The sequence below is a fragment of the Haliotis asinina genome, chromosome 16, assembly GCF_037392515.1.
Source record: "Haliotis asinina isolate JCU_RB_2024 chromosome 16, JCU_Hal_asi_v2, whole genome shotgun sequence".
Taxonomy (NCBI): Eukaryota; Metazoa; Mollusca; class Gastropoda; order Lepetellida; family Haliotidae; genus Haliotis; species Haliotis asinina.
In genome coordinates this window covers 32772382-32800236 of record NC_090295.1, presented here as the reverse complement: position 1 = coordinate 32800236, position 27855 = coordinate 32772382, and the positions used below count along the sequence as shown (strand labels likewise).

At 39.4% G+C, this 27855-nt stretch overlaps 1 protein-coding gene across 1 annotated transcript; it reads left to right on the top strand.

Annotated features, from left to right (window-relative positions):
• Positions 1-1203: 1203 nt before the first annotated feature.
• LOC137268591 (protein brambleberry-like) lies at positions 1204-27855 on the top strand. The gene is made up of 11 exons (XM_067803163.1): positions 1204-1472; positions 3645-3773; positions 4640-4825; positions 6592-6814; positions 8022-8138; positions 9828-10007; positions 10778-10984; positions 12046-12213; positions 12665-12783; positions 16963-17090; positions 23109-27855. The coding sequence occupies exons 1-11, from the start codon at positions 1242-1244 to the stop codon at positions 23221-23223; spliced, it is 1803 nt and encodes a 600-aa protein (XP_067659264.1). The 5' UTR covers positions 1204-1241; the 3' UTR covers positions 23224-27855.

The following is a 27855-nucleotide window of genomic DNA, read 5'->3' as shown; positions in this document are numbered from 1 at the left end:
GTTAACATTTTTTCAATGTGCATTCCATTCCCCACATGGAATAAGATATCTGAATTAATTATTATTGTAAACAAACATATCTCAAAGTAGATTTTTCAAAAGGACAGCTGATGTTCTCGTGATACTTTTGCGTTCTTTAACATGTTTTGGGAGGGAAGGCCGCGGTGTGTCCTTTATTCTTTCATTCATTCACATATGTACTTCTTTCCTTTGTTCTTTTTATTTATTTATTTCATTCATTCATTCACAATTCTTACTATAATCCATTCATTCATTGTAAAATTCCGACTGATACAATAAACTGCCTGAAGTTATGTTAAACACAACAGTTACGTTGGGAACGTTGGAGCATGACGAGGCACACAAATGGCAAGGAAAGCAAGCGAGTGATAGACCTATATCCCTGTTGTACAGTATCCCTTGTTATAGGTATTTCTATCTGTTTTTCTCACCCACACACTATGATCACCGAAAGCTGTTTGTTTTCTGTTGTTTTGTTGGGGGTTGTTCCCTTGTTTCTTTTACGTTTTATTGTTTCTTATACTGCTATTTTGGTTTTTTCTGTTTCTTGGTTAGGGAATATGTGGTAGAGGAACAAATGTAATTAAAGGTGGGTGGTAGAGGTGAAACACAGACAAATATGCTGTGTGGCATATTTCATATAAATATTTAAGTACCTGAGATGATACAGAACAGAAATTCTTCACAACCTTTGCTTAATTGTCGGGTGGTAAATCTCGCTTATTTGATACATGTCATGGTACCCCAGTTGCAAAGATAGATGTTCATGATGTTATTGGAGTTTCGATCATCTTCAGGCACGGGTCATACAGTTAGGTTGTGGTTAGGTCTTAGATTTTCATCACATTTCGTGAGCTGTTTTCTTTTGACAAGCAGTGAAAGGAATGTATAATGTCGTTTTAGATTTACATTTTTTACACTGCGAAAATGCCACACTTAATTTTCATCACTGGACATTTAGCAAAATTTCAGGACAAAAGGATGGGGCGCACCCCTGCATCCACCTCCCTAGATCCACCTATGGTAACAATCAGGAATTAGTGGGAATAAAGAAGTATGAAACACGTGGCATTTGTTTACATTTTTAAATCTAGCGCGAGAAAGTATCAGTTGTCATTTACAAATTTTAACCAATCAACAGTTGCCAACCTCTCAAGTGAGGACCTCTTTAATTCTACTTCCGGCTTTAGATTCGTCGGTTCGTCGAACAGAATGTAAATATGTGGCGACCTTTAAAACAGATATATTTCGTGTTAACGCTGTATTTCACAATTTATCCATCACAGTCAGTTCTGGAATGGTTGTTTGGATCCGATTCGCAGAAGAAAGAAAATGGTGACGTGAAACAGGGACCAGGCCCCAGGTTTGAAGTCATCACGACCGACGAACATTTTCTTGAATTTGCCAAAACATTAAAGGATTTGTCTACATTGGATGCATGTAATCAGATAGTGAGTCACCTTATTTATCTGTGAACAGTTATCATGGTATTGTCCTTCTTCTGCAAGTGTATTTTGCTATTATTCGACACTAAAACACGATGGTAATGAACGGCAAACCGCAGATACGTGTCATTTAGATCATGTAGATAGAGCAGATTTAGAAACGTGTGGTAGATCTAAGTGCTTGCCAAAGACGAAATACAAAACTGACATGCTTAACATTTTCTGTTGTTGCTCTTGGATGTGTTTATAGTCCTATGAGTTTTCTTCTAAATAGGTTTTGTATCATTTTATAATAATAACAAATGTTTATTTATAAAAAAAATATTTCTTGACACTAACCCATACCCTAACCCTAAACAGCATCCTGACCCTAACCCTAAGACCCTAAAACCTTGAAATAATCCTAATATATAGCAGGCCCCCCTAAGTAATTGAAGGAATTACAGCAAATTTGAAGGAATTGCATCTCAAATGGATACAAACGCAGCCCACTCGCGAAACAATTGCAGCGATATCGGTAGTTTAGCGGTAATAACAGAAACACATCGGCCCTATCGGAAGCAATGTCGGTAATACTGGAAACACGCTCGGCCATCTTCGGAGATTTTTCGGTCGCGAGCGGAAACTCACGCAGCAAAACATGGCGTCGTTGGAAGAAACACCCGTCTCGGGTAGTTGTGTTTTTCGTTCCTACTATTACGTTTTCATACCTATCCATCTTTGACAACCCGTGTTGAATGCGTTTAGGTATGAGGTGTTGTCGGGGCAATAGCTTATGTTTTTAGGAAAAAATTGCCACTGCAGAACAGTGTCACAAGTCATGCCCCTGGAGATTGTTTACACCTGAACATCGAAGTCGTGCCGATGATTACGAACATCATGAACGTGCGCCATGAAGAAGTTTATGAGCCATAATTTTTCTTTCTATGAAGTGCAGTTGACAAATTTAAACATATTTTACAAAAAATGATGTTATGTCTAGCGCACGTTCGTAATCATCGGCACGACTTCGATGTTCAGATGTAAACAACCTCCAGGGGCATGACTTGTGACACTCTTCTAGAGTGACTATCTTTTCCTAAAAACATAAGCTATTGCCCCGACAACACCTCATACCTAAACGCATTCAACACGGGTTGTCAAAGATGGATAGGTATAAAAATGTAATAGTGGGAACGAAAAACACAACTCACCGAGACGGGTGTTTCTTCCAACGACGCCATGTTTTGCTGCGTGAGTTTCCGCTCGCGACCGAAAAATCTCCGAAGATGGCCGAGCGTGTTTCCAGTATTACCGACATTGCTTCCGATAGGACTGATGTGTTTCCATTATTACCGCTAAGCTACCGATATCGCTGCAATTGTTTCGCGAGTGGGCTGCGTTTGTTTCCATTTGAGATGCAATTCCTTCAAATTTGCTGTAATTCCTTCAATTACTTAGGGGGGCCTGTATAGGATACATTTCAAGCATGGGTTACAGATGGAACTCTTACCAGTTCTTAAGAGGACAGTAAATTTTGTGTGGCAGGATGTACTGGTAAAATTAAGGTCTGATCCGTAAAACCAGTGGTTGATAGCATGAGCAAACTCCAATGCTTGGATGAGCAATTAAAATAGTGTTATGCATTTTTGAGCGCTTAAGTGAGTGACTGAGTTTAGTTTTACGCCATTACATGTACCAGACAATCCAGGGTTAAAGAGGATAAATTCTAACCTGATCTTCATCTTTAATAGACAGCTCTATACACAAAGCATCATCTGAGTGAGTACTGTACTTGACTCAAACTAGCTTATTATAGCAAGAGTGAAATGCATGGCATCCAAAAACATGATTGGTGATAATTTTCCCAGATAAAGTATTTCTGCTTTAGCATCGTGCACTTTGTAATATTGCAGTATTGATATTGATCATAATGTCAGATCTGCAATACACAATGTTTCTTTGGGTTTTTATAGCTCCCCACTGCTAACTTTAAACATGACATAATGTATTTATGATTTGTATGTCAACCGATTGTAGATTAGAGTAGCAATGTTCCGCAGTGCAACTGAGCATGCATGTAATTTGTAAATTACTAATGTACATGCTATGTACATTTACACCATTCTGCAACTGTAGAAAATGTCTGGTCTGTTGCACTATTTGCATGTTGTTTCAAGCATTTTGGTTCATTCACAGGTTGTTTTCAACTTAAGGAAAAAATGTGGTGATCTGTCTGAAGAGGAGCTTGGTAAACTAGCTGTGCAGCTTCTCAACTGTCAGTCCGAGGCCGAGCATAGACCTGTCTTCCCCTGCACAAGCTCTATGGTGAGATTTGTAGTAAATGATGACTGAAGCCACAAGGCACTCACATGTTTTATTTCTTGTTAGATATTGATATGGCTTGCAAAGATACTGATAATCAAAATTAGTTTAGTTTAAAGAAGTAGTCATGATTATCAATATGAAAATTGCATCATCAGTAATATCTTACATAAATTTTTGTCATGAAATATTGTTTCAAACACAAAAACAGACATGTTTTGAAGACAAGTCATTCTGTTGAACAAGTAACAGGGGTTCAAAAATATGTCGAAAAGCCACTTGACACAGGGCAAGTCACTTCAAGAAAGTAACTTGTCCTGACTAATTTTCCACTTCCCCTGATTTTATGAAACAGTGTGTGATTCTATGTTTACTGGACTATTTTTTGAAGAGTTATAATTCACTCTCTACTACCTCTACTTTATAATTATTGTGAACTTTAATAGTTTCATTATGAGCAGATATGAAATTAAATCCAAGATTATTTGCAGTTTCAAATCATAAGTGGTAATCATCTAGTAGTCCACGGACAAGTAAGATTATTATTTGATTGCCTGAAGACGTTAAAGTACACTCACCCACAAGTTGCCTATCTCGTATACTTTCCCACCAAAACAGTCACCACCATAAGTAACAGTGAGTCAGTACTGCGAGATTTCACAAGCTAGGTGATATGCAGGGTCCGTATCACATACTGTATGGTGGGCGCAATGTCTGAAGTCCATTTCTGGTGTCCCCCAGCTGTGATATTGCTGGAATATTATAAATGTGGCATGAAATTCCCACACACAAATTTATACACATGTTCCATCACTCCCTGACCCCCTCACTAACTCACACACTCACGCTGTATGGTAATCTCCGTTCAGACTCTGGCGGCGTGTACAAAGCCTATGGACACTACCACATGGAACACCTACCAGATCGTGAGTAACCGAGCACGTGCCATGTGTTATGAGGCTCAGCAGACACAATTCCATCGCCTCACAGAGGCCACGGTCAACAACCTAATGACCAGTGCCCATGGTCAAACCGAGGTCATGAAAGAACTGAAGGTAAGCATGTCAACAACTATTATCTTACCTCACACATAAATGTCACTTTCTGATTGGCTGAGTGCTCTTCTGTTATTTTCATTTTACCCTGCTTACAACCCAGTATTATTTTCTTTGAACACTGCTGGAAATGCCATACTCATGGTACTTCGTGGTAGTAATTCTTTATCTCAGATAACATTGAATCACGTGATGTACAGACATTACTGATGTTTTGCAAATGCAAATCGATGGAAGGGAGATACCTCTAAATCTGTCATGTCTGCAAAATCAAGAGATGGCTGCAGAAAGAACATTTTTCAAACAACTGAAAATTAACATTGAGGTGTTTGGTATGATAAAAATGTTCTTCACTGTTTCCTTGGGGCCCATGGGTTGATGTACCCTCAATGTTTGATGTACCCACAATATTTGACTCAGGAAACACAAACACACATTGAGGGTACTTCAACCCATGTACCCCTTGTGACCACTTACATTGTACTGCACAAGGATTCCATGACTCAGTTTGACTTTGTTATTATTAACATCGTTTTCTTTAGTCTGAACTGAGATCCTTTCAAAATCATCATGATGTTATTTCACAATGCAACTGTTTAACCAAATGACAAAAAGACAAAGTAGTTTTAGATGCTTGACTTGCATTTAGAAGCTGGTAGGTAACATGACAGTGAATGGTATGGATTTACAACTTCTTTGCTATTTGCAACGTGACATTTCAGGACTACTTCTTGCTGTGTCATCAGCATATCTCATAGTAATTTCCCCGGAGTCCATGGATATCCTTGTATATCACAAACTATTGCAATAAAGTCGTAAGTGTGTTATATTGCACAATACAGATAATATTTAATTATCTTCTCTCATACTAAAACTCATCGTCTCTCAAAACGTTGTAGAAACTTCCTGTACTCTGCTAGTGTAGAGAAGAATATTTCACTCAAACTCACGCTGGTCCCGTACAGGTTTATCAGAATCACATGACCAAGCCAATTTACTAGTCACTTTAGTGAAGGTCTGTCCGTGTTACTGTTAGAATATCAACCTTCAGGAGCCCATGCTTGTTGTAAGAGGTGGCTAATAAGAATATTAAGATCAGGTTTTCGAGCTTGCTGACTCGGTTGACTCATGTCATCAGATCCCAGTTGCACAGATAGATGCTCAAGCTGTTGATCACTGGATGTCTGATCCAGACTTGGTTAATTACAGACCACTGTCATATAGCTGGAATTTTACTGAATCCAAGTTTGGTGTTTTAATCCCCCTGTCAATGTGTCATGTAGTTGGTGGGTGGATACAGACAACATCTTGTCTGTCTGTACATCCGCCCATAATCATTTTTGTTCCGGATCATTACTTAAAACCATTCAATACTTTTCAACAAAAATTTATAGATATAACCACCCTTTGCATTTTACAGGTTTTTGTCCTTTATATTTTTCTTGTTTCCTTTGTTTCCGAAGCACAACTGGAAAACCATTCAATATCTTTCAACAGAACTTAACATATATATACGAGACAGATTCCAAAGTGGTGCTTTTTGCTATTTACAGATTTTTGGCATTTATATTTGTTATTTCATGTATGTTGGGGCCAGAGGGATTTGTCATCATCTGATGACTCTAGTTTTCTGAGTTACAGTTGATGACATCCCATCCCATCTAAATCTGTTTTGTTCAAAATATTTACCTCAGAATACATATTTCTAAGTTAGATATATGATATGTACATACACGTCCTTGTGACATCACTGTGGTATGTGTCAGGATGGGCAAGAACAGCTTCATCAGATGACCACTGAGACGATACGGAAACTGTTTGAGAGTCAGCAGGAATTGCTGATCACCCATCAGAGTCTGCAGTCAGCCCAGGAGGGTGTGTTCACACACATCAAGGACAATATCCAGGAGCTGACCAAGGAGAAGTCCCTCATTGCCACAGGGAACAAGGAACTTGCCAGCATGACACAGAAGATCAAACAAGAGCTTGGTAGGACCTCATTTCTACATGCTTGAACAGTCCTCTGTAACAGACAGATTCGGTCTTAAATGATGGAGATCTTTGATTTTTTAGCACGATCCCATGATTATTTTGATGTTTTTAGAACTAGAAATACTTATTTATCATTACGTGCATTTCTTGTGCGTAAAACAATATACTTTGTAGCTATATGATCAAGTAAATGTGTCATTGTAATGTTTACCAGTAACTGTTTGCTCCAGTCATCAGCAGGACCAAATTCTCCTGTGATCTATGCGGACAAAATAAAATAAAAGAAACATCAGTACTATATATAGGGAATATGTGCAGACATCTCAGTCTTTTATGGCTCAAACTGTCTATGTACACCCTTGAATTTAGTTTGTTGCTTTAATATGTTGAAAATGGCTCATTTTGCATGTAAGTCTGTTAGAAACTTTGAATGATGCAGTTCTCATACAGTCTGTTTTTACAGTATAAACTGAAATATGTGCTCTCACAAATTCACAAAGGAATGTGCTTACATAATTTATTTCATAAATATGGTGTTACATGGGACATAGTTTAGTATTTTATTTATTACTCACCCAACAGTAGCAAAACAGTATGGAGCAAAGTACTTTTTTCCTAAGAATTCAACAAGTGTGATGATACTCAGCTTTCCGCAAGTCAAACAAGGTCTAATACCTCCCTTGGCTGGCTTTTTATTCAATCAGGTGTCTACGCTGGGAAGTTGAGCGAACCAATCACAACTCGCTTTCGCTTTTCAAATTATCGATGGCAAAGCAAACCATGCAGAGGTTCTCTGAAAGAGGTAGAGGGAGCTTTTTGCACATACACATGTATTTTTTTTTAAAGTTTCGGACCGAAAATTATGTCTGTGTGATTTTCCCAAATTCTCAGTCGCACTGCGAGCAAACTTTCACGACCGCTAGCTTTCTTGACACTGGCATGCTCGGTTATAACGACGGCCTAGCTGATTGGCTATTGCAAGAATGCGAAGCCAGCAAAGGGAGGTAATTAAAATATCGGGTCGACCCGTAGATGCGTCCAGGGTATAATGGAGACTTATAGAAACGTATACCCTGGAGATATCGAGGATGAAACCTTATAGCAGATCATTTGTTTTTGGTGTATACTTTATCAGTGGTGATGATGATGATGATGATGATGATGATGATGATGATGATGATGATGATGATGATGATGATGACAGATCTGACCCGGGAACAGCTACAGGAACAGGAGTCTGCCCAGCGACAGAACCATCAGACCATCCTAGAGGATCTCAAGAACATCCACAGCAGAGCCAAGGATGCCTTTGATAAACTTGGTACTGTCATATTCCTTACAAGAGTCTCACTACTAATAATCAAGCCATTTTCTAAGATGATTTTCTAACCCTACAATCACAGCAATGTCATCGTCAATACACAGTACTATGATAGGGATTCCAATTTTTTTTAAAAGCCACTTGCCACATTATCATTGTGAAATTTATTACCTATGTTTTGAGCAGATATGATATGAAATCCAGGTCCAGAAATTTGCAGTTCGAAACCATAAGCTGAAATTATCTGGTAGCCCACGGGCAAATAAGATACCATTATTCAATAGCCTCAGATGAAAACTGACTTGTCTCGGTTGTGGGGTGATTGGATGTTTTAACCTCTGTCTCTGACAAAATATGTACTTGTTGCCAAGTTTACAAAGTTCAGCACATAGACCCTGCTGTCCAGTTTTGTCTACATTGTATTATGTTGTGAAGGTAACTGAGTCAAGGACTTATCATTTATTATCCCTGCGGCATGTAATGCGCATATGTAATCTGTCCGCCCGCCCGTCCGTCCATAATCATTTTGTATCTGGAGCATAACTCAGAAACCGTTCAATATTTTTAAACCAAACTTGATAGATATAATAATCTCAACCTATAGTTGTGCCTTTGGCTATTTACACAGTTTTGGCATTTTTATTTTTTATGTTTTTCCATGGAACATTTTGGTGTTAGTCTAATGATGAGATGGGTATCGTTTCCGGAGCAGAACTCACAAACCGTTTTCCTGCAAAACTTGGTAGATATATCAGTCAAAACCTGAAGTGGTGCCTTTTGCTATTTACAGGTTTTTGTGATTTATTATTTTCTAGATAAACGTTACAGACTTAGTCTCAAAATGGAGGGATGGGCTTCATTTCCAGAGTAGAACTCAAAAAACGTTCAATATTTTTCTGCAAATCATGGTAGATATATCAATCAGAACCTAAAGTGGTGCCTTTTGGTATGTACAGGTTTTTGCGATTTATCATTTTCTCAGTTTCCATGGAAACGTTTCAGACTTTCTATCAAAAGTGAGAGGTGCGTTTTGTTTCCAGAGCATATCTGAAAAACTTCTTAATATCTGTCAGCAAAAGATGGTAGATATATGTGGCAGACACCAACATGGTGCCTTTTGCTATTTACAGGTTTTTGTGATTTATAATCTTCTGGATTTCCATGGAAACGTTTTGGACTCAAAATTGAGGGATTGGGCTTCGATTCTGGAGCACAACACAAAAACTTCTAAATATCTTTCTGCAAAACTTGGCAGATATGTAGGGGAGACCCTAAAGCGGTGCCTTTTGCTATTTACATGTTATGTGATGTATCATTTTTTCAGTTAACATGGAAAGAATTCTGACTTAGTCTCAAAATGGAGAGATGGGCTTCGTTTCCGGAGCACAAGTCTAAAACTATTCAATATCTTGCAGCAAAATGTGGCAGATATGTGAGATTGATCTTGAAGTGGTGCCTTTTGCTGTTTACAGATGTTTACTTTATGTTTTTCATGATTTCCATGGAAACAATTCAAACTTAATCTAAGAAAATATCAAGTAACTGTCAGATGATATGTCCTTTCAAATATGGTGGGGCTGGGGGGGATGTGTCATCTTCTGATGTTCTCTATAACCATGGTTGCAGATCCCCAGCACTAAACACTTATTGCCCAGACTTGCCTGTTATATAATGTTGCCATGGTTCTAGATTCCAGCACCAAGCACCTGCTAACCAGCCACAACAAACTGACTGCCAACTATGAGGAAATGTTCTCCAATCTGCAGAAGATCAACACAACAGTGACCAGCTTGCTGGGAGCCGTGGCAGAGATGCAGGAGAACATGGAGAAGAAGATAGGCTGGATCTCCCAGCTGTTGGGAGGAGCAGGTCAGTCGTTGTCCATACCTTCCAGGCCAGCCTGAAAAACTCACACCTGTCTCCCAGCCATAGGCTACAAAGTTGTACTGATGACAAGCAAAAATCAGTAGATGTAGTTGACAACCAGCATTTGAAAGCTGTAATTCTGAATCAGTTCTCAATGCTTTAGTTTAGCCCTAAATTAGAACTCTATAAAAATTATGAACTTACAAACGCAGTAACTGTCTCGGACATGTTCAAGTTGGACTAACTGAAAACTGTAAAGACCAATGAAATAATGTTTACACTTGTCCATGACTTTTTAAACAAAAGAAAAAGATATTTATCATTGAGCAAGTGTATGATTTGGTATTGGAGTCCAGTCATTTGAGTCCAGTTTTCTGGCCTGAAATGAGACTGTTAGGAACACCAGATCCTAGGTTTGATTCCCAGTTTGCCTTCATCGTGTTTGTTGGCTTGTCTGAACCATGCTTGTGATTGTACTGAAGTGGGAAACTTCAACAACCTGCATGACTTGTTTCCTCTTAAAAAAAACCCCACAGTATTGCATGGGTAAAATTTTGATGTTTCTAATTCCATTTTAGTTGGTGCAGTACTTTGACACTCTACAAACAAAGGTGTGATATGTGCTTGATGGTTTCATGTACTTCTGTTGTCTTGTTAATTGGGTCATTTGGAGGCCATTAGGGTGTATCTGGAATGATTCAGACAGTGGCATTGGACAACATGCACTCACCTTGTTACTCTGACTTAACACGTTTCTGTTTTGTGTTCCACAGATGACAAACTGCAGCTGTTGACCAGCTGCGTGCTGCACATTGCTTACTTCCTCCTAATGGTGGTGGCTGCTGCATTCCTTCATCTTCCTCTCTTCTCCCGCTTCCTCCTCCTGATTGTCATCGTCTCTAATGCTGCTGCTGAGATCAGCTACAGCACCAGTCTAGACTTTGCTGGCATGACAGCCTTCATCTTCTCCACATCTATGGGTAGGTATACATTTCTTTTGACATTTTGAGAATAAAAATGTTGTTTGATGTATGGATCACTGAATTAATGTTGCAGTGGAATCATGACTATAATGAGATGTGAGCGAGAGTGTGCAAGGGGATGCCATATTGTTTTGGTCTCAGTTTTACAGTGGAAACTTTGTAAACAACATGCATGATCAGAAGATTAAAAGAGGCACATTTAACCATGGAGCATGTTATCTGTCAGTGATTATGGTCTATGATAATGCGAAAGTATTCATATCATCATACCCATGAAGATAACGATTAGAATTGATCTTCAGCAACTCCTGCTTGTAAATTGTGACTAACAGAAACAGGTGGTCAAGGTACCTGACTTGGTTGACACATCGGATCCCAACTGCATAGATCTATGCTTGTGTTGTTGATAACTGGATTGGCTGGTCCAGACTTCATTATTTATATACCACCACGATATTACTGGAATATTGCTGAGTGTGGTGTTTAACAACAAACCAACCAGCCAGCCTCACACTAACTGCCTGGAAATCAGGGGGTTCCATTAAACAAGGTTCAGACTTACTAGGTTTCTGGGTTTATTCCCAGATTTGCCCCATCTCCAGCTTTGTGACTACCATATATGTACACCTGGTGTTCCCTGAAGTAAAGTAAAGGTATCACTTCATGTTTTCTCTAACAACAAATAGCAGAATATACATGTATTGGTAATCCTTTTCAAAGCCTCTCTTCCCTGGGTGGGGTGGCCTAGTGGTTTAAACACTTGCTTGTCACATAGAAGGCCCAGGCTCAATTCTCCACATGAGGACAGTGTGTGAACTTCATTTCTGGTGTCCCTTGTCATGATATTGCTGGATTATTGCTAAAAATGGCATAAAACCATAGTTACTCATTCATTCTCTTCTCTCGCAAAAGTGGTGTAAACTCATGGTCAAAACATGGACGACACCAAGATTCAGAGGTCCATTTCTGGCCTCTGACCACATGCCCAAATGATAATTCTGGAATGAAATCGCTAACATTGCATATAACCTGACTCACTCATTTACTTTCATCCTCAGCATACTGGGCCCTGACGTGGATTCGCAGCAACTTGCATTACAACAGCACACCAGGGTCATCCTCAGCAGCAATCACATTCTCTCCATCTTCATCAAGTCAGTCAGCACCACTGTCCTCCGACGAGTTGAGGGAGCTGACCAGCACACTGGGCAGGCTGTACAATACCAGTGAGTGTTCCATGCATGTTAAAAAAGCACAATATTGTGATACAAATGCCACAGTATGTATCATGGTACACAATTTCATGTCAGATCTTGAGGAACGTTGTTGGCTATAAACATTTCAGAGCAACTTCTACAGAAACATTTTCATGATGGTCACTTTAAATTGTAAACTTGAAACCCTAATTGTAATTAATTGTGTGATATTTTGGCGACAAAGCAGTTTAGGTGGGGAGTGTCGTCAGGTTATTAGTAAGTACAGGAATAGGTACAGACATTTTTTTTTGTGCACTATTTTACAACTAAACTATATGAAATTGTGTTTGCTCTAACTATAGGTTTTGTTTAATGGAAGAATTACTGCATGTATAAGTAGCTTTATAAGTAGCACAGCATGGTACTCTAGGTTATCACTGTAGTTTTCTCCTCCAGCTAAGTGTCCAGTGTAATGTTGCAGTGACCGATAGTCTGAACCAGAGCACCACCCAGTCCTGTGCTGGGGAAGCCATCCCGGATGTGCGGACCCCACAAGAAGTCCCCAGGAACAATGTCCAGCAGCCAGACAGTACTATTGAGGTAGGTGCAGTGTGTTAAACAAGATGTAGACTGCCACCATGGTTTTATGGATAGAGTTTGTGTGCAGGGAGTGCGTGGACAGTGGGTCATTCCCAGGTGAGGCTACATGATAACTAAAAGATGGTATATGTTGTTACCCTGCCTACTTTTCAGCATTAAGAAGATGTAACAAGGACTGGACAGTTTGGTATGTGTCAGGTGTTGGGTTAAACTGCAGTGGTGTAAAATAGCACTATCAGGAAGGTGTTTGTTCGAGCAAGTTTGGTTTGGTTTGGTATTTTACACATTCAGCAATATTCTAGCTGTATTGTTGTGTTCTGTAAATAGTCGAGTGTGGATCAGACAATTCAATGATCAACAGCATGAGTATCAATGTACACAACCTGGATAGGGACTGAAGTCAGCACATGGCACTATGTATGTGCAATAACCTTGAATGAGACCCCATTTCACCTTAATATAATCAGTATTAACATATAAGATCTCAGTATTGTATAATACGTGAGATTTAGCAGTGTGTTACATAAGATCTTCCGTATTGTGTTGTACAAGTTTTCCAGTATTTTCTTACTAAAAATGTTCAGTATTATGTAGTACATAATATTCAGTATCATATGCGACAAGATGTTCAGTATTGTGTAATACATGATATTCAGTATCATGCGCTACAAGATGTTCAGTATTATGTAGTACATAATATTCAGTATCATATGCGACAAGACGTTCAGTATTGTGTAATACATGATATTCAGTATCATGTGCTACAAGATGTTCAGTATTATGTAATACATGATATTCAGTATCATGTGCTACAAGATGTTCAGTATTATGTAATACATGATATTCAGTATCATGTGCTACAAGATGTTCAGTGTTGTGTAATACATAATATTCAGTATCATGTGCTACAAGATGTTCAGTGTTGTGTAATACATGATATTCAGTATCATGTGCTACAAGATGTTCAGTATTGTGTAATACATGATATTCAGTATCATGTGCTACAAGATGTTCAGTGTTGTGCAATAAATGATATTCAGTATCATGTGCTACAAGATGTTCAGTGTTGTGTTATTGTGTCAGCATTGGGACAAACATGATTGTATTGTGTTATGTATTGTTTTATTGTGTCCCTTCTTCAAAAGATTATGCTCATTAATGAATACCCTCACTTTCCTCGATGTTTTGGCGCCTTCTTTGGTCACATGACAGGCCATAATTGTCACTTTCTCCATCTTTGCTCAACAGAAGGTTGTGTTGGCGATTTGTGGTCCCAGTTGAATATTTAAGAGGACATGCCCAAATGTAAACATTCTTATAAATCATCGCCAGTGATAACCTCTGCATCATGGAGGTACATTCGTGAATGTCTGCTCAACAGTAATTCTCCAAGGAAGATTCTTCCAACATTAACATCACAGCATAAAGGATTCTCTGCGCAGAAGGTCTCCTTGTCACCAACAGCATCGTTGTGCATCATTTTCACCCTCTGATTTGGAACACATGCACCTGCATGCAGGTACCCTTCACTGCAGGAGAATTACTCAGTTTGGGATCAATCTTCTGGCAGATATAAGGTGCCCTTGCCTAACGTGTGCAAGGATTACTGATTTGAAGATTTGCGCAGGAAAGATACTGCACAGAAGGACGTGTGTAGAAGATGAACGTAAAGAATTTTGTACTGAGAATTCACGCTTGGATCAATTTTTGCGCAAACATAGGAGGCCTTCGCCAAGTGCACATATTACCAGAAGATTATTCATGAAGTTAGAGTTGGATCTGATGCAAGTGCTACATTCCGAGGAAGAAGAATCTTTGTGTTGCAACAAGATTTAAGTCTTGATACCGCAAGTTCTACTCTCTCTCCGTTACCACTACAACAGTAGCAGTGTCTTCTCGATCTGTTCACCTCAGCGAAGCATTTGACCTGGAGGGGAAGACTACAACTATGTCAATTACAACGTTTGCACTGACATTGGCAATGCATTCTAGATCTGCTAACCTCAGCCCAAGAAATGACACGCAGGAGTAGGTTACAATTAAGGCCGCTTCAGCGGTTTGTGAATCTACAACTGACCAGCGCAAATCCAGTATAGTTAGCAGAGAATCTGAAACCAGAGCTGGACTGTAACACTCATCTGTGTGTGGACATATCCCTTCAAAGATGGTGTGTTAATTTTGACAATACAACAATACAGTAGCATATTACATAAACAAGCAAGGATCAACGATCGTTAAACCTGCTTCAACTGACTGTTCAACTATTCAACAATTACATAAAAGCATGTCACATTCAAAGAGCAGACACATTCTTGCAGATGCTCTCTTTTGTCCGGTTCAACCATCTCCAACAGAATGGATGCTGCACCAAGAAGTCTTTCAGCTCATCACTCGGATGACAGGATCTTCACTCAGATCATTTTTTGCAACTCGGTTCATCAATCAGATAACATGTTCGTTTCTCCAGTCCTGGACGTTCAAGCAAGGGCAACGATCGCCCTCAGCATTTGTGACCTGAACACATATGCATTCCCATCTCCGGTATTAATACAAGTATTGGTGAAACTCAAATAGACAACAACATTACAACTGATATTGGTTGCGCTTACTGGCCAACAAGAATGAGGTTTCCCATACTTATTAGTGTACACCAAACAAGTGCACAAGAATGCAGGAATATTTCAGTTACATGTATTGATGTGTTTGAAAAAAACAGGGATATCCTGCAAGGACGGCAAAGGCAGTTACTCTTGCTCTATGCAGATCTAGGCACAATGTGTATGATGACAAATGGAAATGGTTTGAAGCTTATGCAAAGCGCAGAGGATTTACTGCGTCTAAAGCATCTCATCTTAATGTGGCGGATTACTTATGTCATCTTTGTCAAACAAGGCGATGAAAAGGATCAACACTTTTAACTTGTCTAGCTGTGCTCAGTACAGTTATATCTATGAAATCAGGTGTCAATTTAACAAAAGTAGGAGATGTACTTGTGTTACTTTGCTCATTCAAATTAGAGGATCAACAACAGAAATTCAAAGCCCCAGCTTTGGATCTTTATGTTGTTTTACAACACCTCACTAGTGAGGAATATGAACCATTGGATCGGACATCCTTTTGAATATTTGACACTATTTTCACTTGCCGTAGCCACGGCAGCTTGGATGCCAGAAATTCACGCATTGAATTTTGCGAGAACTCGGTTTGACTCCACAAATTATGATATGGTACACCTGCAATTACATTGGGATTTCATTGCTAAAAATCAGTTGCCAGGACAACCTGATAGACAATTTCACGTTTCAGTGTTATCTATGGTTCTTGGACCACATGATATCTTTGTGTCCAGTTAGAGCTCTCAAGATTTATTTAAAACAGACACAAAGTGGCAGAAATTTAAGCATCTATTTATTCTACAGAGACATTTACAGTAATCTCATGAACATCAGTCTGGATGAGAACTGTTATTTTACGAGCATATACAGCAAAAGGACTTTGAGAAACCACATGCCTCAAGTCCACACGAATTGGGAGCTCTGGGATCTAAGCTCGTTTTACATGGAAATTGCTCAATTACAACAATCATGGAGGGCTGGGTTTTTTTTAAATCAGATACAGTGTTTGCATGAGTCAGGATAAGGAAAAATATGTAATTTTCAGAATAAAATTGATATTTTATACTTATCCTGACTCATGAGGTCCACCCTCCCCACCTCCCCTTCATGTCACTTGGATTTCCTTGCAAATCCTAGTGTTTGGGCTATGATTTCTTTGAGAGAATGACAATTATAGCCGATCATGTGACCAATATTGGCGCCAAAACATCGAGGAAAGGGAGGGTACTCGTGGGTGAGCATTATTTTATGTCCTCTTTTGAAGAAGGGAACTTCAAGGGATTTCAAGTGTTCCACTAAACTTTGAATAGATGAGGGAGACAACCACTTAAGCATGAGACAGGATAAGTATAAATATCAATTTTATTCAGAAAATTGCATCATTATGACACACAAGATGTTCAGTATTGTGTCATATGACTAAGAGATGTTCAGTATTGGGGTCCACACAGATGTTCAGTATTTTGTGATTGAATATGTTCAGTATTGTGTGATAGAAGGTGTTCAGTATTGTTTGATGACAGGTGTTAAGTATTGTTTTTCACAAGGGGTTCTATGTGTACAGGAAGTGAACCAGGTGCGCAGGGTGTTGCTGAACCAGCTCGGAGGGGACTCAACACCAAACAGGTCCTCACCAGCCAGATTCTCATCAGGTTCCCGCACCCCAGTATCAGCCACACCCCAATCATCAAGGTAGGTGTATATGGGGAGGGTCGTGTTGGCATTGTGACTGTGAGTGAGGGAGTGAGTATGGTTTTCATCATTATTCTTGCGGGGACACCAGAAATGGGCTTCACCCGTTGTAGCATGGTAGTCAGGCTAGAGCAGCCTGACCATGTCAGTAAATGGAGATTTCCAGATTATTATGCTGCATGTATGCTGTGTGAAGGATCTGGCTGTATCATTGTTTGTCTCCCCTCAGACTCATTATACTATAGCCGAAATTTTTTTATAACGCTGCTTGCACACTGGTGGCAGCTGTGATACACTTACATGATATTGTAGGAATAATCTTACAGGTGACCCATTAGTCATCTTGGAGTTATCTCCCCTATGCAGACAATGAACTGTCTGATCAGAAGTTCTCATTATTGCTGAAATATTTCAAAGATTTTTATAATGTTGCTTATACACTGGCAGTAGCCATGATAGCATGAGATCATATGCCTGAGCAGATCTTGCTACAACCCCATTAGTCATCTAATTATTGCTCCAATACATTAAAACATATATTTTTCCTTATGCTCTGTTGCTTATATCCCACCTCCCCGTTTCACGCCGAAAGCGCTCCGTGACCATGCAATTGTCAAACCTCACTGTCTCCTTAATCGCCTGAGTGGACAGTTAGGCGTAGTTTCTTTGGTCCGTTTGTGGCTTAATTTCAGTTCATTTTCGGATATTTAGCCCAAATTCTGCCATGAATGCCTTTATTAATGTATTATTATTTGGAACAAATATTACCTAATTTTTGTCAGTCAATATGCGTTTTTTTCCCTTGTTTCAGTTAATTGTTTGTGTATTTTAGACAGTGCCAACATCACCTACAGCGCTTGACTCACACCCTGGAGTTCATCCATTGCTGTATTTTGGTTTGATTATGCATTGATGTTGTTGTATTTATACTATTATAATTTTATATGCAGAAGGTTGTACTCTGACTTGGTGTTCACCTGTGTTATTTATTCACAACATCTGGTGTTTGAATTGTAAAAATTTTCACATGTGAAAATTTGAAACTAAACTTACACAACCTGTTGTCAGGTTCAGCAAGTTTGGGTGTCTTGGTAAGGGTATCATGGTGGGACAATTGTCAGCCTTGTGAGTTGTTGCGGTGGGATACGGAGAAAACGGGCCCCAGAAAAATCGATAAAACGGCCACTGCTCACGAGAAAACAGCCCCTAAGCCAAGAGAAAACAGCCTCCGTGTCTAGAGAAAACGGCCTCTGTGTCTAGAGAAAACGGCCCCTAAGCCCAGAGAAAACGACCTCTGTGTCTAGAGAAAACGGCCTCTGTGTCTAGAGAAAACATCAAAGGAGACATTATTTAACGTAAATAATAACCGTTTGTCAGTGTAACCTTTGGAGATTGATTAGCTGTTTTTATAGTTACAATGAAGAAGCCAATGTGATTGCCTTTAGATTTTACATTTAAGAATAATTGGAGATGGAGAAGACGTTAATAAGGACGTGTTTATACTAATCAGCGTATTAGTTGAAGATTAAACGACAGTAAAAGTTACTGAGGGAATCTAGTAGTAAAAGCCATCAACCTGTACAAACTAGTACTCCTGCTTCATCATGAGGCAAAGATGTTGCCCCTCATCATTGGAGGAGAAGAAAGATTAAGACATCACAAAGTGGAACATTTTATTAAGGCTCCAGAGGTAGGTGAAAATTTCTATCTGATCTCTGAAGTGAAGTTACAAAGTTACCAAGTTGAAGATAAGAGGTTAGCCCAGCTTGATACAACATCCTGGAGGATGTTTTTCAGCCTAGAGGGATCTAGGGCGATTAATGAGGTGCATTTAAGCGCATCTTCAAGAATCCCAAGACTGAAGAAGAGCGGATGATCCTGTCTGCACTTGTTACTCAACATGAAAATCAAGGAAGGATTTATCTCAGGCCATTTGGCTTCTACATCGGCAGGTATTAACTTCTGCTTCATCATGGGTTTCTGAGCCCCTGTACACGGCCAGATGTTTACCTCTTTTGTGGAAATCTTCGGCAGCACCTATTCTGCTTGATGGCAGCATCCATCAGATATTCCGTGAAGTATCGCAAGACTTGAAGAACTTAATATTGGAGACAGTGAACTACTTGTATCGACAATGGTCACAACCCCGTCATCTGAGATCCCATTTTTCGGGTATCCAGGGGTCCAAAGAGATGAAGTTTTCTACCTCTCGTGGAGGTTACTCTGAGTCTTTTCGTTGTGCCAGCAACAACAGTAGTTACTCGGGCCGAGGGTGCTCCTACAGGGGTGCACCAAGATCCCCGTCCTGAAGATCAGGTTCAGAACGATTGGTCACTCCCGCATCCAGTCTTTCCTGTTAAACCATCAATTGTGGGCAGGCATCAAGAGCAGTATTGGAAGAACTGGAAAATACTTCAAGACGATTACATTGTAGATGCTTTGCAAGAAGGCTACAAGATCCAGTTGAAGTCGAAGTCTCTGTTGACCAGCAGACCATTGGTCCACACATATCCAGATACTACAGAGAAGCACTTTGAGAGAAGCTGTCAACATGTTAATACAGAAAACAGCTGTAGATTTGCTAGATCAACACAGATTTACACCTGGGTTCTATTCTCCAATCTACCTAGTGCCCAAAAAGAATTCCAAAGAAAAGTTACGGGTCATATGCAGTTGTACAGTTGTACAGAGAATACCTATTGAGACCGGAGAAGTTCAAGATGATACATCATCTGCCTCAGCTGAAATATCTCATCCAACCCAACGACTCTGCAGAGTATAGATCTGCAGGATGCATACCTCCATGTCCCGCTGCATGCAAAGTCCAGGAAATATCGTCGGTTCCTGTTTGACGGGTAACACTAACAATGGAAGGTACTGCCATCTGGAATTTCCTTAGCCCTGTGGTTATTTACACAAATAACCAAACCGATCATCACATACCTACATCAGAAACTTCTACACCATGCCTTTTATCTAGACGACAGCATACAGACACATCAAGCAGATCTACTCAAATAACAGTTGAAGTTCATGATCAACTTGTTGACACAGTTTGGTTGGTTGGCAAACCTCATGAAGTCAGAATTGGAACCATTGCAAGACTTGAAGTTCCTGGGCATCAGATTCTTAGCTACAGAGAATCGAATTCAGGTTCTAGACAACAAACGGAAGACCATAAAGTTGTCAATACCAGAAACCATTAGCAAACTTCTAAACCTCAGAGCATAGCAGCGTCTTCTAGGTTTACTGACATCAGCGCAGGTTCTTACATGCAGAGGAAGACTGCAGTAGTTAAGACCTTTACAGCGCTTCCTGATAAAACATCTCAATGAAGTTCAGCTTGCCACAACATCTAAAGCATTACCTGCTGTGGTGGACTGTGAGATCCAATATTTTGCAGCAGAACCTGTTGGAGAGAGCCGGTTTACGCCCTACATCTCTACATAGATCTCCCCAAGGATGATTGGCACATGAAAACGACAAGATCGCTGCAGGCACATGACTGACAAAAGAGAGGAGCCTCTACATCAGCCAGTTAGAACTGAAAACAGTAATAGAAGCTTTCTACACTGGAGAGTGCAACTAAAGAATCAAGCCCTGATGATACAGACAACTCAGTGGTGGCCTTTCACTTCAACCTGCAAGGGTCCACCAGATCAGCACCCTTCTGCAATTAACGTTCCAATTATTCAGAATCATTAAAGATGTCAGCTTGAGGAACTGGGCTCGTCACATCCCAGGAGCAAAGAATGTCCTAGCCACTGCCCTATCCAGACAGGTACTTCTGTCACCAACAGAGTGAATGCTTCATCATGTTCATGATGAAGCTTTCCAGTGGATAACAGAAACAGTCAGCAGTCATTTCATCGATCTTATCGCAACCAGATTCAATAATCAGGTAACACCATTCATCTCGCCAGTGCCCAATCCACTAGCATGGGCTGTTGACTCCCTGTTACCAGAAGAACTATGCAGGATCGACCAGATGAAGATCCTGCAACTGATTTTGGTCGTACCTTACTAGCAGGCAACGTCCTGCTTTCCAGATCTCATAGAGAAACATGGTGAACCCGTGTTACGCCTCCCAGATTAGCCAAACCTCCTCATCCATCATCACACCAGGCAAAATCACGGGAAACCAGAAGTGTTCCATTTACAAGTATGGAACATATTACATCCTGTATATAGAGAAGAGGGTACACCACCTGGGCAGCAAAAGCTGAAACATTGGCTTTACGTTGTAATCTATATGATGACAAGTGGAGAAGTTTGACCAATTTACTACTTCTAAGGGGTATACGGCCAGAAGAGTGACTCACCCACAAGTACCAGACTACTTATGTCATTTGAGCTCTACCAGATGCTTGAAAGGATCTACACTGTCAAACTTATTTAGCAGCTATCAGCTCAGTCATCACTATGAAAACAGGAGAGACGTTGATGAAGGTTCCAGAATTAAGGGCTTTATTGAGATTCTTTAAGTTAGAGGATCATCGGCAGAAGTTCCGAGCACCTGCTTGGCACCTTAATGTAGTAATGTAGTACTGCGGCATCTCATCAGTGAAGATTATGAGCCTCTGATGCAGAGATATCTGATCTTTTGAGTTGCTCGTTCAGAAAATATTTCTGCTTGCCTTAGCAAGTGCAGCCAGATTGTCCGAAATCCTTGCCCTAGATTTCGGCTGTACAAAATTTGAAGCTGGCAACCACGCTGTTGTCCACCTAGGACTTATGCAGGATTTCATTGCCCAGAATCAATTGCCAGGACAACCAGATTGTCAGTTTTGTTGTTCAGGCTTTATTGAATATCCTTGGGCTAAATGACACACAGGACTTGTGTCCAGTATGAGCTTTGAAGAACTACATAAAGAGAAGTGCTGGGAGAATAAGGAAGTTCAAGTGTCTGTTTATCCCTTTGTCTCCCACATCAACTGTAGAAGTCTCACGGACCACTGTCTCCTTTTGGATCAGAGCAGTGATCTTAAGAGCGTATAAAGCAGCTGGGTTAGAGCCTCCAAGAGCTTCGAACCCTCATGAAGTAAAAGCATTAGCCTCAACACGCCAGGCAACTGATCCATTGCCAGCGGCAGAGTCCACGTTCCCCTCTCTAAAAAGATAAGTCAGCCCATGAGTGAACTAAGACTCAGAAGTCCATACCTTAACATATGGGTCCCAACACCAGTTTTGGTAATAGTCCATACCTTAACATATGGGTCCCAAAACCAGTTTTGGTAATAGTCCATACCTTAACATATGGGTCCCAACACCAGTTTTGGTAATAGTCCATACCTTAACATATGGGTCCCAACACCAGTTTTGGTAATAGTCCTTACGTTAACATATGGGTCCCAACACCAGTTTTGGTAATAGTCCTTATGTTACCATATGAGTCGTTCCAGATATCTAGACAGCGAAGCGTCTACCATATCTAAATCTCATGATTACTTCTCATACCTGGTTTAAGAAGGTGGTCCTCTATCAGATGTCAGGGCGAAATCCATTTTGCAGTCTAGAGAAGATTGACCAGGGGGTGTATAAAGTGAGCATGGATTTGAGTACAATCAGACAGGGAATCACGGATGTGGTTGACCTGCCACATTTTCTGTTGGATTCAATAGGTAATAAAGCATGAGTCAGGATGTGGAAAAATATTGATATTTTATACTTATCCTGACGAGATGGAGCCCTCTCAATCATCCCCTCTCACCACTCAGGCTTCGCTGTAGGCCTGTGTGGAGGCATATATCAAAGAGAGTGAGGTTTGACATGTGCATGGTCACATTGGTGCTTCGGGTGGAAAAAGGGGAGGTGGATCAAGATGAGTGATTGTACATTCATGTCTATGGAATTTGAAGGGGATTAAAGTTTAACTAACCGTTTGGAAGGAAGGGGAGATAAGCACTAAAGCATGAGTCAGAATAAGTATGGACTTATATTATGATAATGACATTCCTTAAATCCATAAGTTTATCAATGACTATCTATTCCATGTATTTTGTATTGTGTTTGTTACAGGGCTTCTACCCCATCTCTAGCATCACGTTGTCTGGCTATCACCAGGACAGGTGCCCCCTGCCGCATGCAGTCAATGACTGGACAAGAATATTGCCATCGACACTTCAGGGCATAGACACACGCTCTTCCTGTTTTGTCAGTTTGAACAGTTTGCCACAAATAATAATATGAAACAATTTTTTACATTTTTTATTCTATAATATAAATTACATATATGACCATCTGCCGTCGAAATGAAATCAACGTTCATTTCTGTATGTTTTCATTTCCTTTATCGGTAATTATTTTTATTGAGAATATGTTTATTTAGAGTAAGATCTCAATCATGTATAATGTTGAAGAGGTCTTGTCACATGATGATACAGTATATTACTTAATCAATTAACACATAGGTGGTTCTGAATGACATTAAGTTGAATGATATCCAGGATATGTGTGCCTTAGAAATGGAAGCAATCACAGTGGGAATGAAGTAAACGCTGGGGAAAATCTTCTTGTTGTTGCAATGAAACTGTTATGTAAATAAGAGAACACTCAGGTACTCCTCACAATCAGGAATGGGGAGAGATTTGAATATATCCACTGATTTGAAAAATTGCCCAAGAATTGGAACAGAGTGCTTCCAAGAATGTTCCTTTCTTTATAAGGTGCTAATGAAAAGAAAGGATCTCCTTTCAGAAACTGTCAACTGTGAACTGTTAATAATTTAAGTGTTTGAGCATGTAACAGTACCTCATATACTCAGTATTGTCAGTTAGAGATCATCATCTGTTTCAAAATGTTGTTGTTTTGTGCAACATGGATGATAAAGATGACGTTAGTGTTTCAACATCGAATCATGTTATGTCAGAACATTTGAAGTGCATTGTGCAAAAGGTGTGAGCTAGAACAAAGGAGTATCTTGTCTCACAGATTTACTTGGTTGAGGACCAGGAGGTACCTGGAAATAATGTTGATTCTGGAGTCAATTTCCCTTTAAAAATGAATCCTACAACTTTATGGGTGGTAACGTCTTGTTTATTGCATAGTATGCCATTTCAGTGTTGATTCTTTCATCAATGTCATCCATAAAGTGACTTTGACTTACCAACTTCTAGAATGCTGGTCAAACAATCAATTTCCCATTGTTATATCTTAATGGATGAAATAACTTGGGACAAGATTATGAACAAAAGATGTTAAGAAAAGTCAGTGGATTTTTTTTTCAAGCATTATGATTTCTAATATTATCCATCATTGTGTGTCCCATGATATGTTTACACCTCGGACTTATTTGACTTGATCAGTAATGTATTTCTTTTGTTCGAGAATAAGAGAGTTACTTATGAGCACATTAACTCTTGCTGTAGTTATACATGGTTGGTTGGTTTGTTGTTTAACACTGTCAGCAATATTCCAGCTGTATAACAGCAGTCTGTGAAACATTGCAAATGGGATACGATGACATACATCAGCCAGTTTAGCAAGTGTGATCACCCACTGCCATTATTCACCTCATTGTGACAAGCATGGGTTCATGAAGATCCATTCTAACCCAATTCTTCATGTGCATGTGGTATTCTGTTGCTCCACCTTGGAGTGATATCACAGATTGTACTCAAGGACTGTGGTGTAATAACCTTGTACCATGAAGATCAAGGTTAGAATTAGTCTGCAGAAATCCTTGCTTGTCATTAGGGCAACCAACAGGATCAGGTGGTCAAGCTCACTCACTTGGTTGACATGTCTTCATATCCCAGTTGAGTAGATCGATGCTCATGAAGTCGATCACTAGGTTGACCAGTCCAGCCTGCAGAGTAATTGTTCAGACCAATTTGTACTTTAGGGGACCGAAACATGAAGATCCAGGTTATAGTTGGTCTTCAGCAACCCATGCATGTCGTAAGCGGTAACTAACAGGTTCAGGTGGTCAGGCTCAAACTAACTTGGTTGATATCTGTCTTTGTTTCCCATTTGTGAAGATTGATGCTCATGATATCAATCACTGGATTTTCTGGACCAGAGAACAGCATTTTCATCATATAGTTGGAAAGCTGCTTAGTGTGGTACAAACAACAAACAAACAAACAGGTGACTGCACAAAATGTGTCTCAATATTGTTATTATTTGGTTCACTCAACTCTGTCAGGTTTGATTAATATTAGTATCACTGTGTCATGCTGAAATATGCAAGAACTGGAAATTAGAACTGTATTTCAGTGTCTGTGTATTTGTAAAGTTGGTTTAGAAGAAGCTATATCTAAAGATTGTATGAGTGATCGGATGTGTTCATGGCAAGTGAACAATGACTTCATAATATCCATAATATTAATGGAGACAGGAGGTGTTTTGATGGCATTATTTTTCAACTTTTTATGACTTCTTCTCTAACAATGCCAAAATTGATTGAACTTTTCAAACACTTTGAAAGACACTTTGTCAGTGTAAAAGAAAATATGCTGACAACTTGCAATTATATATTTTCATCAAGAGCAGCTATTGATGTTGTAAGTTTGTGAGAAAAGCAGCTGGTTCACAGGCATTGGTTATGGGAAAATAGATTCAAACATGTAACTCTGCTAACTGTATCGCTATGTAGGTACTTCTCAGCAGTTTTGGAAATGACTTGTCAAAAACAGGGCTGTGGGTTGTTGTAAAACATTTTCTTTTTAGATTCCCAATAGGGATTGTACATGGATTGTAATCTCCCTTTTTATTCCCCACAACATGTTTTGTTTGGATATGAAAATAGACTCATGTCTGTGCACAGAACTTTAAACCGTTCAATATTTCTGCACTAAACTTGGCACAGATGGATCTGGTGGTGTAATGGTGCTTCTTTGTAGTTTTGGAATTCTGAATAAAATATTTTTTGGTATTTCCATGGCAACAAGTTTGACTTTGAAATTGGTGGTAATAGTCATTTATGAGGCAGAACTTTGAAACCATCCACTATTTTTTCACCAAACTTGGCAGGTAGTAGATCTGGTGGTGTACCGGTTCCTTTTGGTTGTTTTGGAATTCAGAGTAAACTATGGGGTTTTTTTTGGGTTTTTTTGCATTTCCATGGATACAAGTGTGACTTTTAAATTTAGAGCAGAACTTAAAAACCATTCAATACTCTCCTTACACTTTGCCATATGCACACCAAAACATTTGACATAATCATAACTCATAGACATATTCATGAAGAGTATTCTGCCATTGTGGGGGATACTGATGACTTTGTCTTGTTGTTACGTTTTATGATGCCTGTGCACCAAGATGCTCTCTACAGCTTGTTAATACAATGTATGTCTTACTTATACCCATACGTGTTCATTTCAGTGCTTAGTTCTCTCTGAAATATACTACTCAAAAGAAGTTAAAGATCATCCATTAGGTTTGATATCACTACAAGGGAGCTGAGATGGTGCATTTATCAACGTATATGACTTCAGACAAGCTGAAATCTGAGGACCAAAAAGAGCAGTTTGTAGAACAGGGTCAGCTTATCCATTGGTTACATTTTCATCAAACATATTTTTCCATTCTCATGCTAATGTTAAGGGTCAAGTTAGGACCTCACATTATCTAAGAGTGAGTGAGTATAGTTTTACACTGCTTTTAGCAATATTCAAGCAATATGACAGCAGGGGACACCAGAGACAGGCTTCACACATTGTATACATGTGGGGAATCGAACCTACGTCTTTCGAGTGACAAGCAAACACTTTAACCACAAGGCTACCCCACCAGCCCAATCTATATGATCAGCCATTCTATGGTCATATACAGCACATTGCTTCCCTTTGGTGTAGCAGGAACCTAAGTTTGTGGTTTAAATCCAAGTTTGCCCAGATAATGTTTCTGGGACTGCCATATCATGTCGAAGAGGGATACATCAGACTTTTCTGCCATGATGTCATATATGCAACTTTAAAACCAACAATCCATGTCAAGACACATACACATGTGATATGAAACAGTGAGATGGTCCTTAATGGATTTTGAGTAGTATTTCCTCCTAAACCAAAGAATCACTCCAGGACAATGTTGTTGTTTTCTCCTTTACTTACGTGAGTGAATAAAAGTTGTGGTGACAGAGCATTCTTTGAATTGCTACTTCAAGAGTGAAGGTATCATTATTTGTTTGTACTGTTCTGGTGTAAGGATTTTACTCCAACTATTCAGGTTGAATTCGTTGTATTGATACATTTACTTTTGGAAATGTAAACATAAATAATTGCTACAATTTTCAAGGAATATCTTTTTTTTTCTGTAATACGTGTGAAGTGAATTAAGTTCTGGGTGATGGACATCTATACTTACTTTTTCTTATTATTTCTTATATGAATGGTTTAAAATTGGTTTGCATGATATGCAGTTGAAAAAGTGAAGATTCGGGTTAGAATTGGTCACCCATGCTTTCTGTAGGAGGCGACTAAGAGGATCAGGTTGGCCAGAATCACGGACATAGTTGATGCATTTTATCATATCCAAATTGCATACGTCAGTGCTCATGGTGTTTATCACTGGATTGTCTGGATTGGATTATTGACAGACTGCGACCATATGGCAGGAATATTGTGGAGTGCAGCATTAAACAACATTGTAGTTTTACTGGATCTTAACTGTACAGGAACTAGTCTTGTGGAACCTGAGAATAATGCTGTCATGTGAGATAATCCAAATGGTATTGAGTTACAAGACTTTAAATATGTCCGTTAATGAGTGCTTCATGTGAGAGAATGTGTAAAATGTCTGAAATAAAAATATTTTAAGATTT

Bases quoted from the DNA above. Each gene is read 5' to 3' on its own strand.
- LOC137268591 (XM_067803163.1), top strand. From the start codon at position 1,242: ATGTGGCGACCTTTAAAACAGATATATTTCGTGTTAACGCTGTATTTC. The intron at 6,815-8,021 runs GTAGGACCTCAT...TGATGATGACAG, and splicing joins GAAGATCAAACAAGAGCTTG to ATCTGACCCGGGAACAGCTA. The intron at 17,091-23,108 runs GTAGGTGTATAT...TGTTTGTTACAG, and splicing joins GCCACACCCCAATCATCAAG to GGCTTCTACCCCATCTCTAG.